General features: G+C 55.1%; 6 protein-coding genes across 6 annotated transcripts; 4 read left to right on the top strand and 2 right to left on the bottom strand.

Moving 5' to 3' along the window:
* Positions 1–789: 789 nt before the first annotated feature.
* BDZ99DRAFT_563751 (type II protein geranylgeranyltransferase beta subunit) lies at positions 790–2,229 on the top strand (the record flags this gene model as incomplete). Its single annotated transcript, XM_033727372.1, has 4 exons — positions 790–1,170; positions 1,272–1,557; positions 1,605–2,056; positions 2,104–2,229. Exons 1-4 carry the CDS (start codon positions 1,060–1,062, stop codon positions 2,227–2,229), a joined length of 975 nt encoding a protein of 324 aa, XP_033577493.1. The 5' UTR covers positions 790–1,059.
* Positions 2,230–3,127: 898 nt separating this feature from the next.
* BDZ99DRAFT_387166 (uncharacterized protein) lies at positions 3,128–4,605 on the top strand (the record flags this gene model as incomplete). The annotated part of the gene is made up of 2 exons (XM_033715508.1): positions 3,128–3,395; positions 3,491–4,605. 2 exons carry the CDS (start codon positions 3,128–3,130, stop codon positions 4,603–4,605), a joined length of 1,383 nt encoding a protein of 460 aa, XP_033577492.1.
* An 826-nt stretch (positions 4,606–5,431) lies between these two features.
* BDZ99DRAFT_443375 (uncharacterized protein) lies at positions 5,432–6,566 on the bottom strand (the record flags this gene model as incomplete). The annotated part of the gene is made up of 5 exons (XM_033717843.1): positions 6,419–6,566; positions 6,319–6,356; positions 6,242–6,265; positions 5,851–6,043; positions 5,432–5,794 (listed from the first exon to the last, which is right to left on the bottom strand). Exons 1-5 carry the CDS (start codon positions 6,509–6,511, stop codon positions 5,432–5,434), a joined length of 711 nt encoding a protein of 236 aa, XP_033577491.1. The 5' UTR covers positions 6,512–6,566.
* Positions 6,567–6,727: 161 nt separating this feature from the next.
* Positions 6,728–8,410, top strand: BDZ99DRAFT_463088 (GroES-like protein). Its single transcript, XM_033720001.1, has 3 exons — positions 6,728–7,148; positions 7,198–7,986; positions 8,038–8,410. Exons 1-3 carry the CDS (start codon positions 7,098–7,100, stop codon positions 8,308–8,310), a joined length of 1,113 nt encoding a protein of 370 aa, XP_033577490.1. The 5' UTR covers positions 6,728–7,097; the 3' UTR covers positions 8,311–8,410.
* An 866-nt stretch (positions 8,411–9,276) lies between these two features.
* Positions 9,277–10,134, bottom strand: BDZ99DRAFT_476677 (DnaJ-domain-containing protein; the record flags this gene model as incomplete). Its single annotated transcript, XM_033722072.1, has 4 exons — positions 9,277–9,889; positions 9,952–10,012; positions 10,063–10,080; positions 10,128–10,134. 4 exons carry the CDS (start codon positions 10,132–10,134, stop codon positions 9,277–9,279), a joined length of 699 nt encoding a protein of 232 aa, XP_033577489.1.
* A 326-nt stretch (positions 10,135–10,460) lies between these two features.
* On the top strand, positions 10,461–11,725 carry BDZ99DRAFT_463087 (uncharacterized protein). The gene has a single exon (XM_033720000.1). It carries the CDS (start codon positions 10,826–10,828, stop codon positions 11,291–11,293), a length of 468 nt encoding a protein of 155 aa, XP_033577488.1. The 5' UTR covers positions 10,461–10,825; the 3' UTR covers positions 11,294–11,725.
* Positions 11,726–12,145: the final 420 nt, after the last annotated feature.

The raw sequence follows: 12,145 nt of genomic DNA, 5'->3' as shown, positions 1-12,145 counted from the left end.
GGATCTATGCAGATGCCAGGTGCTGTGGCACCGCATGTCGTCTCGCACCGAGGCCGGGCTGGAACAAAGAGGAAAGGCAAGCTTTTTCTGCACAGAAAGAAACATACCAGCGCTTCTTGGACAACAGAGACCCGCCTGGTTTCGGTCGGGGGACAAAGGCGGCTCCCGCCCACAGCAGTGGGTGCAATGCTGAGACCAAGCCCCTGTAACTGCAACGAAGTCCCGGGCTGCTCGTGCTCGGGTGGGATATATGGCGGTGAAGGATGGCGATATGGCGATGCGTCTCCTGGCGGGCGCCCGGAGTTGAGGCCTGTGGGAGGGAAGACGGAGGCTGTCAGGCACAGCGGAGTGGGAGTGCTGGGAGTGTGCAGCGGGGCCCGTTCAGGGTCAGCGCGAGCCCATACTGCTGGTGCAGGACATGTGCAGTGCGGCGGCAATAGACTGAATGATGGGCGGCCGGGATCCCGGAGGCGTCGTGGGCGTGCGGCTCGTTTGGGGACTCAGGGCGGTTGCTGTGCTGGGCAGGGACGGGACGAGAGGCTGCGAGGACAGGGTGAATTGCTGGGTGAAGAATGCGGGGAGAGGGTCTCGCGGTGTGGAAGACTCTCGAGCGCAGGATGGGGCAGGCTTAGGGGGATCTTGCTGCCAGACCGTTGAGCATGGTCCCTGTACCTATTCACTCGACCCTGGGGCTTCGTGCCAGCGCTTGGCCGTCGCTATTCTGCCGCCCGCTAGGCACTGACGGGGCCCTCCTGCCCGTTTCTTCCCTCCTTCACTGTGCCTCCGACCGTGGAATCCGTTAGGGCTGCCGCAAAGCCACTGGTCGTGCTGTGCGACTGCTCTGTGCCCCGGATTTCCCCTATTTTCCGCATCCAACGTCACCGGGGCTACTCCTGCTCCGTATGTATTTCTGGCCGCCAACAGACGCATAGTCAGCCTTGCGCAGCTCCTCTCACGCCCGCCGAAGGCCCGCGCGTCCATCGTTCTGCTAGGCTACAAAACCTCAAATCTCCAGGCGTCTATGCACCACCACCAACGCCCGCTTCCAACATATTCTAAATGTCGCTCGTCTCTGGCCCCGGCCGTGGGGGCGGCTCCGACAGTGCATTGCCCCAGGAGCTGCAGCTCTTCGTCGACAAGCACGTCCGCTATATTCAGAGCCTCGACAAGGTACACAGCACTGCTCTTACCCACGCCTCCCGCAGCTGTTCTTTTCACGCCCTACGCAGCTGCTGTCCGCGCCCTGAGGCTTGTGGCTGACCTGGCGACAGCGCAAAGACGAGCTGGAGTACTGGCTGACGGAGCACCTGCGGCTCAACGGCCTGTATTGGGGCTTGACGGCCCTGCACCTCCTCGGCCATCCCGACGCCCTCCCGCGCAACGAAGTCGTCGACTTTGTCCTGTCGTGCCTGCATGACAGCGGTGGCTTCGGGGCCGCCCCAGGCCACGACGCGCACATGCTCTACACGGTGAGCGCCGTCCAAATCCTCGCCACGCTGGATGCCTTTGGCGACCTGGAAGCGCGTGTCGAGGGTGGCAGGCGGAAGATTGCGCAATGTAAGAGCCGCCCGTTGATCGCCCTTTAGTGTTGCTGACCACTGCAGTCATTGCCGACTTGCAGAACCCCGATACTGGCACTTTTGCCGGCGACGAATGGGCCGAGTACGACACGCGCTTCCTCTACGGTGCTCTCAACGCCTTGTCTCTCCTGGGTCACATGGACCTGGTTGATGTAGACAAGGCCGTTGAACATGTGCAAGCCTGCGCTAACTTTGACGGCGGCTATGGCACGGGTCCTGGTGCTGAGTCTCATGCCGGCCAAATTTTCACCTGTATCGGTGCTCTGTCCATCGCCGGCCGCCTTGATCTGGTAGATCGAGACAAGCTGGGGGGATGGCTGAGCGAGAGGCAGCTGAAGAATGGCGGGCTGAACGGTAGGCCGGAGAAGAAAGAAGATGTATGCTACAGCTGGTGGGTTGCTAGCAGCCTTGCCATGATTGACAGACTTCACTGGATTGACCAAGGCAAACTGACCGCCTTCATCCTGAGCACTCAGGTAGGTGATCAACTGACCAGATACCAAACTCCGCCTAACTGTTGCAGGACCCTGAACTGGGCGGGCTGGCGGATAGACCCGGGGACATGGTTGATGTGTTCCATACCCACTTTGGAATCGCCGGGTTGAGCCTCCTCAAGTTTCCAGGCCTGGCCGAGATAGATCCCATCTAGTAAGTCATCGTCGTTGAAGCACGGAGAAAGTAGACCCCTGAAGTCGCGCTGATGCTGGTGCAGCTGTATGCCGTTGTCGATAACGCAACGTCTGGTGGGGAAGTGAAATAGGGACTATTTAGAGGACTGTCCAGTGTCTCTTCAGAAGTCTGTGTACACGTCTTTGCCAGCGCTGAACGTGCTTTAATGGCGTCTTAGCAATCTAGCCGAGGTGGAACATGCTCGCGCACGTAGACCAAACCCACAGCTTAGGCGTATGGACATTGAATGCTCGCCGCTGTCCATAGTGCTCCAGCGTGCTTTAAACGGTGCAGAGACGCCATAATGAGACGATGCTGGAGACTACCCAACGCGTGCTTCGGGGCGACTTCCGGTATCACGGACTGAAGGTATCCGCCCAACTAGGCCGTCTTGCCGATAGTTACACAAATGGATGATGGATGATCTGGGACTGTAGACCGCGACTCCAGCCTCGCCGGCCGATGTCGCTGTAGATTAGAGCTAGAAGCCCTCCCGCTATCTAATACCTCCCGTCTCCTGCTCATGAGACGCGGGATACAAAGCCGGGACAGAGCGAAGCCGTTGAGCGGTCACGGTTGCGTCCACACGTGGCGTGCCCACTCCCCTCGATGGCTACATAATCAATCTTTCCTCGCTGACCTGTTCTTCCTTCTTCACTTTCACACAAACAAGCCCAATGCAGCGTCAGTAGCCATCCACCCTGGAGTGCCCCTCATCACTTCTCGCTCCGAGCCTCCGTCTTTCTTCCTTCTCGACAACAACCAGCCCGCTCCTTTCTCCACCATACACTCTCTCTGCACACAAGCACTCTCCTTTGCACCGCTCTGATCTTGCTTGCCCACTACCTCCATATCCCACTCCCAATTGCCTCGCCAGCATGCCTGTCGCCGGCACCATTCCCTTACACTGCAATATCTGCCCGAAGAAACCAAACTTCAGCGATGTCTCGCACCTCCTCACCCACATAGCCAGCAAAGGCCATCTCTCTCACTACTACAAAGTCAAGGTCCGTTCCAGCTCCGAAGACGCGTCTCGCCGCCTGATTGAGGCCTACGACCGGTGGTACTCAGAGTGGAACGTCGAGCACCTCATGTCAGACCGCATGAGCCAGAAGGATAAGAAACGCACCCGAGCCCGCCCATCTAGTAAGTCCCTCTTTGCCTTTAGGGTGGCCTGATGCCTGACTGCGTTCCCGTTGCTGCAGATCGAGCCTCGTCTACCTCTACGTCGACCGCTCCAGCTGCACCACAGCGCTCGAATCGGCCACGCTCTGGACTCAATTCCCTCGACCCTCGCCTGTCCGAGAATACCATCAAGATTGAAGATCACACCCCCACTCCTCCTCCCATGCTCGACCAGGCTAGCCGTCACCGGTCATTCGCTCCCCGAATGCAACTCTGGCCGCCGTCCCGCTCGCTATCCCGACGCTATGCAAGCCCTGACTACGACGATGATGACAGCATCTCAGAGCCTGTTGGCCGACGTGCCTACTACTATGGGCTTAACGAGTCTGCTATCGTGGATGATGATACCACAACCGTCACCACAGAGGAGAGCACGATCAGCGAGTGCACAAAGCTGAAGGGTGTGTATTGGCCAGGTATGGACATCTTTGACTCCGCCACCCCAGAGATGAGACGGAAGAGAAACCAGAAGAAGGACAGCTCTGTGCTGGAGCAACTTGAGATCAACTCCAAGGAGGTTGAGCCTACGGAAATCATCTTCACACCCCAAGGTACCTTCAAGAAGCAACGAAGAATCTCTGGCTCAAGCTTCGAAGAGAGTAGTCCCATCAAGCTTGAGGACTCTCCAAAGCGGACCTTCATTCCCCGCCCGGTTCTCGCTGAAATGGACACCAACCGTCCTCGACGCACTCGGCAGCATACTCGCCAAGGCACATTTCCAGGCGCCATTCGCAACAACTACGATGGTGCAAGCTCACATCTTGACTTTGAGTACGGCGACTTTGGCCAGAAGAAGAAAAGCGGGTTCGACGTCTTCCATGATCAGGAGGTAACCTTCGCACACCCAGCGGGGTTCAACTACCTCACCTCCGAGTTCCACTACACACCACCAGCACCATCTCCTGCCTTCTCGTTCAAGCCGCTTGCCAATGCTTTCCAGTACGACAACAAGGAAAACGTGGACACACTACATCACCAACCGGCGTTCTATGGTGGCGGCCTTCCATTCCCTCAACCTCACTTCCACCACGCCCCTTCCGGACACGATCCGCAAGGCTTGTTCTACAACAGCAACCAAATGAGCAACTACTTCAACGCCTACCACCCACAGGACGAAGAAGTCGACGACGAGCGGACCTTAACGGCCCCGCCATCCCCGTGTCCGCATTAGACCCATTGCTGGCCACGTCTATTCGACTTACTCTATTTTGCGTTTCTTCTCGGTCGTTTCAACAGTTTGAATGGCTTTGCTTTTTTGTCAGTCGCTACAGCAGTTGAATTGTTGCGTTTTCCTTTTCCGTCTGTCGCTAAAGCTGTTGAATCGCTCCACGTCTTTTGGAATCATGATATACGCGCTTATGGTAGGGCTCTGATGGAGTGGTGTTCTGTCTACCCATCATTTCTGTCATCGGTTACTACCTTTCCTCAACATCAGCTATGCTATTATGAACGTACCGTACTGGGGATGGGAGCGGTAATGTGTTCTCTGTAATGGAAGTGGGTCCTGTGTGTAATACCATTGTTTTCCGAGCATCGTTGCGTGGAAGGCAGGGCCATCGCGATGATACTTGTAGAACAGAATGGGAATTGCTTGTTTGTTACGATTTCCGAAGATACCTACTTGATTTTTTGAAGCGTTCGCTTTGTGGAGTTGTGCGATATAGACTCAGCTACGTGGAATATGATACCCATCTATATTACCTCTGAATCTCTCTCGCTTTCTCGGCGCTACCTCTGCTCTACCTCTGGCATTCCATCCTCAGGGCGCTGGGGGATCTCGGGGCCACTTCCGGCCCCCCCTCACCTTTTTCAGCCCACGACTACCCTCCTGACCTCCTCCACCCGCGACGGTAGAAATGCTCGCTTGACCGCCAAACCACCCCGATCCCTACGTGCTTCCCAACAAACCTATCGGCCCCCTCCCGATCTCGGACTCAATCGCCCAACGAACGACCGGATTTAACCGAGATCACGCGCCATCACCAACCGCGAATCAATCACGTGGCCCTCTTCCCTCCCTCCACCCCATTCACCCACCCATAAACCGCCCCCAACCCCACCGCACTCGCCGCCATCAGCGCCCCGCTGAACGCAAACAGCCCCACCCGCTGCGGCGTGCTCAGCGCGTCGAACAGCGGGTACGGGTAGAACCCGTTGTGCGAGTAGCACAGCTCGACCCAGAACCAGTACGCGAAGGCGAGGAACGTGCTGGTGAGGAGAGTGGAGAGCCCGACCGTGCGGGGTGGCGAGAGGAGGAGGAGGTCGAGGACCAGGAGGAGGGAGGGGAGGGCGTGGAAACTGATGTCGGCGGGGAGGGTCAGGGGGGGAGCCCAGTCGGGCATTACGAGGGAGGGGTCGGTCTGGGGGGTCGTTAGTGGGTGGATGGGTGAGAAGAGGAAATGGGAAAGGGGCATACGAAGCGCAGCGTCCAGTAGAGGATGCTGATTAGCACTTCCAGGGGGGCGGCGGTGGCGGCGAGGGTGTTTTTGACGGAGAAGAGGCGGCGGGAGGAGGTGAGGTCGGCGAGGAGGCCGAAGATGAAGGAGGTGGTGGCGACGGTGAGGCCGATGATGGTGAGGAATTGGAAGTGCCAGCCGTAGGATTCGGAGCTGGGGGGTGTTAGGGAGGGTTTAAGAGGGGTGGGGAGGGTGGGAGGAAGTGGGATGGGGCCGAAAAAAGTAGGAGAAAGATCTTGATGGTTAAAGTGGTCGGGAGTCTCTATGTAGGGAGCTGATCTTTCTGATGACCTCCCCTTTTTTTGCTACAAGGCGTATTTTTATATGAAATGTGCAATTGAGAACACCTACATAAAATTTGGAAAGTCGAAAAGACTACACATGACATCAGCAGAGCTTCGCACAATATCTATACACTAAATACTCACTATTTGTACGAATAAGAGAAACTGGCAAGTCCAACGACCTAGATCTCATCAGCATGGAAGGTCCTTCCCGTACACTAAAGATATCGAGCAGTCGGCATACATGAATCAATGCAGATATGCCCGTAGAAGGAGACTCGAGTCGTTGGAGCGGATGCTTCCGGCTCAGCTCCTGAGAGATCTTGGTGGTACTCATTTTGATGACGCTTGGAACGCTTCAATACCTAGAAGGAAAGGCAAGACTAAAATGTATACGGGAGATGTTGAAGAAATTTGGGCCGAGGAGCGTGAGACGTTGCACGTGGGTCCATGCTGGCCCTGTGTCTCGTTTGATTGGTCAAGGCCTACTACTGACCTCAGCTTAGGTAACTCCGACGACATCTCAAGACCCTTAAGAGACATCGTCAATGAACTTTTGTAGAATCAATGCAATTGCTTCATGGATGCCTTCTAATGTATCTCAAGAGAGTTTCTCCGTTAGGTAATATCTCATGGTGGAAATGAGTACTCTGGATTTATCTCCTTATTTCCATTCTATCTCCGTCATCGATGCATCTCTCGCCATCAAAGAAAGTGGAACCAATTAGCTTTTGCATGACGTCTGCGTGAGCTTAGATTTAAACCATGAAGCTGTGAAGCTAGACTCCGGTACTCCGCAATGTTACTCTGCCCTAGTCTCAACCCCTACTTAAATACCACACTACTCTCCTCATACCTTTGTAGCTCTTCCTAAGTTTTAGACACCAAGGCCTATCTAGGTCATCATAACCTCAGACGGCACAATGGCCCCCCAGAACATCCCAGAAACCATGCTCGCAGCCCAAATAGTAGAAGTATGCATTCAATCTTCCTCGACGAGCACATCCACTAAACACCCCCAAGTTCCACAAACCCTACAAACTCAACACCATCCCCGTCCCCTCCTCCCTCGCCCCCCACGACCTCCTCATCCGCACCGCTGTCGCCTCCCTCTGCCACACCGACTTCATGGCCCTCGAAGGCATAATGAACTCGCCCCTCCCCACCACCGGCTCCCACGAAGGCAGCGGCACCGTCGCCGCCGTCGGCTCTGCCGTCAAAGACTTCGCGCCCGGCGACCGCATCATGTGCAACCTGCTCTACTCCCTCTGCGGCCAATGCGTCGACTGCAAAGGGCCCGAGAACTACTCCCAGTACTGCACGCAGCACGGCGGCCACCTGGGCATCACGCGAGACGGGAACTTCGCTGAGTATGTGCGGGTAGATGCGCGCACGGCGGTGAAGTTGCCGGATAATCTGAGCTTTGAGACGGCGGCGCCGCTGGCGTGTGCGGGGTGTACGGCGTATCGTGGGATTCTGCAGGCGAAAGCGGAGCTGAAGCCGGGGGAGTGGATTGGGATTGTGGGGAGTGGTGGTGGACTGGGGCATTTGGCGGTTCAGTTTGCGAAAGCGCTGGGTGTGAAGACTGTGGGGATTGAGGCGAGGGATGTGGGGATTGAGCTTACGAAGAAGGCGGGCGTGGATGCGGTGGTGGATGCTAGGATTGGGAATGAGAAGGTTGTTGAGGAGGTGAAGAAGATTACGGGGAGTGAGGGAGTGGGGGCGACCGTGGTTTTGAGTGATGCGAAGGGGGCGGCAGCATTGAGTTGTGCGATTACGAGGATGCATGGGACGGTCATTCAGATCGCCCAGGTGAGTTGAGGTTTACTATGGCCCTATGGAGTATGCTAACCATTCGAATAGCCTACCGAGTTCTCGATTCCCTTTCAAGAATTGGTTTTCCGGGATATCAGAGTAAAAGGCTCCCTTATCTGCTCTGTGCAGGAGGCGCGCGATATGCTCGAGTTGGTTGGCAAGCATAAGATTTCCGCCAACACGAACGCGTTTACTGGACTGAAAGAATTGCCGAAACTATTCGAGTTGGCGGAGAGTGGTAAGATGAAAGGTAAAGGCATCATCATCGTGGATCTGGAACAAATCAAGAAGGAGAAGGAATCGGGGCTGGAGATGGTATGAAGACTTTGAGGTCCTTCTGAGCTGGCAACAAGAGAATCAGGCCGACTCTAGCCACTGTCCAATATAAACGCCTTGAGCTACGGTCAAAACACGAATACCCATTGTGCACGCCGCGTCTACCTGGTGTCTACGTAATTTCCTATCACGCGGTTGATTTCGTTACTTCTTCCAACACTTTTCCCCCTATCGTCCACTGAGTGACTTCACCTTTTCATCACAGTCTTAGAATTGCCCTTCCGATTCTGGCCCATATTTCAAGGCAGCGGATTGGAGATGACGCACATCCAATCGTAGCTCACGCTGTGTGCACGTCGTCTCTGCTAAAAAATCTTCGTGCGGTTCAATCCGTTACTTCTTTTTACAAAAGCGCCGCTAGCGTCCACAAACTCATTCCACGTATTCTTCATCACTCCACATTCACTTCCTAGATGTCGCCCAATTTGAAGCCCTAGGTCCAGGGACAAGTTCGAACCACCGAGAGGCTACACCGCGTGCACGGCGCTTCTACGAAAAAAAAGTTCACACGGTTAGATTCGTTACTCTTTCACAAATGGACCCTTGACGTTCACGGAAATGCTTCACAAGTTGTTGGTCGGTTATCCTGGAAGCTATTAAAGCTACCTGATATCGGGGCTCGCGATTGCGTTAGATTTGGGAATACGCATAGGGTACGGAACGTGTACGGCGGGTCTCTGATATAAGCTATCATGCGGTTAGATTCGTCACTTTTGTTAACTTTAATGACTACACCAAGGGGACATTGCGTGTCTTAGGCCTCACATTTTGTCACTGTTTGGGGTCTCTAGAGCATGGTTTTTAGCATTGACGAATTGCCCATGTTAAACCGCGCTGTAACCAAAGAAAATGAAAAGGTTGGATATCATTACCCTCGTTCCCTGCCCAGTTGTATCTTTCACGCCCCTAACTCCCGACTCCCATCCCCTCCCCTTTCTTCAAGCGTTCACTCTACGACCCCACCGCATGCGCAAACACCTTCGCGGCAAGATCACTCAACAACCTCGCCTTATCCGCCTGCGGCAGCTCATTAAACACCGCATACACACTCTTCCCCCTCGCATCCCTCACCGCCCCCAACCTATTCCCAGCAACCGCCCCAGCCAGCGCCCCCGGGAAGTTCGCAACAATAAACCCCATCGCCCCTCCACTCAGTCCCCCAACCACACTCCAGAACTTCCCCGTCGGCGCCGCCCTTTCCCCCTCCGCCATACCCTCCTCCCGCAGCATCTCCTCAAACACCCCGCCAAACTGCTCCTGAGAAAAGCGGTTGTGCTCCTCCGCAGACGGCTGGGTGCCACTACCGCTGCCGAAACCGAAGGCGGACCACGGAAACCCACCGCCACCGCCGCCAGAGGGCCGCGGGACCTCTTCGTCGTAGTCTGGGGAGGCGGATGGGGGTGCGCCGAAGTCGTGGTAGGTGCGGGCCGCGTCGTAGTCGCGGCGGCGCGTGGGGTCGCTGAGGGTGTAGTAGGCGTCGTTTATTTGCTGGAACTTCTTGGTGCGGGCGGTGCGCTCGGGGGAGTCGGAGGGGACGCGGTCGGGGTGGTAGCGGAGGGCGGCTCTGTGGGGGATGTATGTATTAGAAGTGGACTAACGTTGGAGCTTGAGCGATGCGGGACGTACTTCTTGTAGGCATCCCGAATCTGTTGCTGGGTTGCTTTGGGGTCGACTTCCAGAGACGCATCTGGGGGTTTGTGAGATTTTGTATTTACTCTGTAGAGGGGTGTAGCTTACAGTAGTCCACTGGTGGGGCTGGAGAGTGTTAGCCTTGCGTGTAGGGAGTTGGGGGCTAGACTTACTGGACATTGTGGATATAGAGGGAGGATTAGGGTCTTGCGTAGAGAGTAGTGGGTTAGATGTTGCAAAGGGAGCTGTATGAGTTGTGTTTGTTTAAGACAAAAGGACAGATAGGTTGGGCCACAGGGCTGTTCAAGGTCAAGTTTCGTCAATGACGTCTCTGCCCCTAGCGGGAATTTGCGCCACACTCTCTATGTGGCGTCTGCTGCGCCACGATATTCTACATTCAACACCAAAATTCTATCCAACTCGACTCTCACCGCTCAAGCAGTAAGTTGCACCCCATTCGCTATCAAAGCGCCTCACTTTGGGCCAGAATCCTCCCTGCTGCCCAACCAATCGCCACGTACTACTGATCGCCCTGAACGATACCCTTGGCGGTGGCTGGGAGCGGCATCACCTGCATTAACGCGGCTAGGGTTCTCCAACCACCAAGAAGCGGTCAGTAAGCTACATAAGCCCATCAGCGATCCGAACTCTCCCCACGAGCTCGCATACTCCAAGATTGACGAGCACGACTATCGCATCCTTCAACGAGGCCAGTGCTTGATTGACATCTGGAACCCCTCACTTGGTCCTGTCATCCTTCAAACCCAGCCACCGCGACTTCAGCTCAGCTTTTCAGCTCCGGATAGCTGATTGACTGCGAATTTGCAACGGCTCCATCTCTAAAGTGAATACAACACATACAAAAGCCATCATGGGCTGGTTCACAGGCACCTCCTCTCGCTCCCACAGCCGCCCTGGCTATGCCCGCTCTTCCGCTGGCTCATCATACTCTACCCACCGCGGCTCCACCTCCTCCTACAAGCGCCGCCCGCGTGACGGTTACATCCAATCTATGCTACACAAGTTCAAGCGACTTTTACGGCGGCTTTACGACTACGCGCGCCGCCACCCCTACAAAGTCTTCTTCATGGTCGCCATGCCGCTGATCTCAGGCGGCGTGTTACACAAGACAGCGAAGCAGTTTGGGATCCAGCTACCGGACTTTCTGAAGGGAAGCGGTGCGCACCAGAGCAGAGGAGGGGGGGGATACTATGGTAGTGAGGGGTATGGACGTGACGAGATGGGTGGTGGGATGGGTGGATTGGGTGGACTGGGGTCTATCGCGAGCGGCATGGGGGGATTGGGGAGCATGGTGAAGATGGCGCAGGCGTTTATGTGAGGCAATGGATGAGATGATACCGTGCGGGAGGAGTTGGTTCGTACGTTTGGGTTGCGAAGAGAGAGGACGACCCAATTTGGAGCAGGGCAGTCTTTCATTACCTGGCCTCTACGATTATACCCAGTTTGAGGGCCTCCGAGGGGCTCACATTCGAAGATCTCATTTTTCATTGGCTCGCCTTGACGAAATTGGACCTAATGGGAGGTTTGCTTGTCTCTTTTAACTTTCTTTGGCACTATGGAACGGCTTTACGATTCGGCATCTGACCCCTTTATGATTGGATATGCCACTTCACCTTGTACTCTTATTGTATAAACTTGGCCATCCCAAGAGGAGTCAAGCAAGTGTACAGTACAGTGCATGCAAGGTGGATGGAAACTCAGACTTGTACGAGATAAAGCGACTGGTCTGGGGAGGAACTAAAAGGGGGAGGTTATCCGCTATTGATTGGATTGAAATTGAAACATACATATAGATTATTCGCATCCAAGGCGACTACAACTTCAAGGAATTGCTAACCCTATCTCGTTAACTGTGAGGTTCATGAGTTTGCCGATCAGCTACAATGGACTTCGAAATCCGTAAGCGATTTGTACGGATTTCGAAGTCCTCGTACCGGATTTACACCAACTCTTACAACAACCAATCGAGGCTACTATCCTCTTGTTTTTCAGCTCAATGACCAAGACCAACTAATTGCATCTCAGGCCGAGGAAATCGTATCCTCAACGTTTCACGCGCGACATCAGTCCCAGTCTCGGCTGGACAGCACCTCCCCGCGATAAGAGGCACGCTGAACGCCATCCCGAAGACTAGCTCATCGGAGGTACCTAGCCACTTGTGTCACCTACC

This window comes from Mytilinidion resinicola (assembly GCF_010093595.1).
Source record: "Mytilinidion resinicola strain CBS 304.34 unplaced genomic scaffold BDZ99scaffold_9, whole genome shotgun sequence".
Taxonomy (NCBI): domain Eukaryota; kingdom Fungi; phylum Ascomycota; class Dothideomycetes; order Mytilinidiales; family Mytilinidiaceae; genus Mytilinidion; species Mytilinidion resinicola.
Note: the sequence above shows the minus strand (reverse complement) of the source record. Positions and strands in the feature narration are given on the sequence as shown.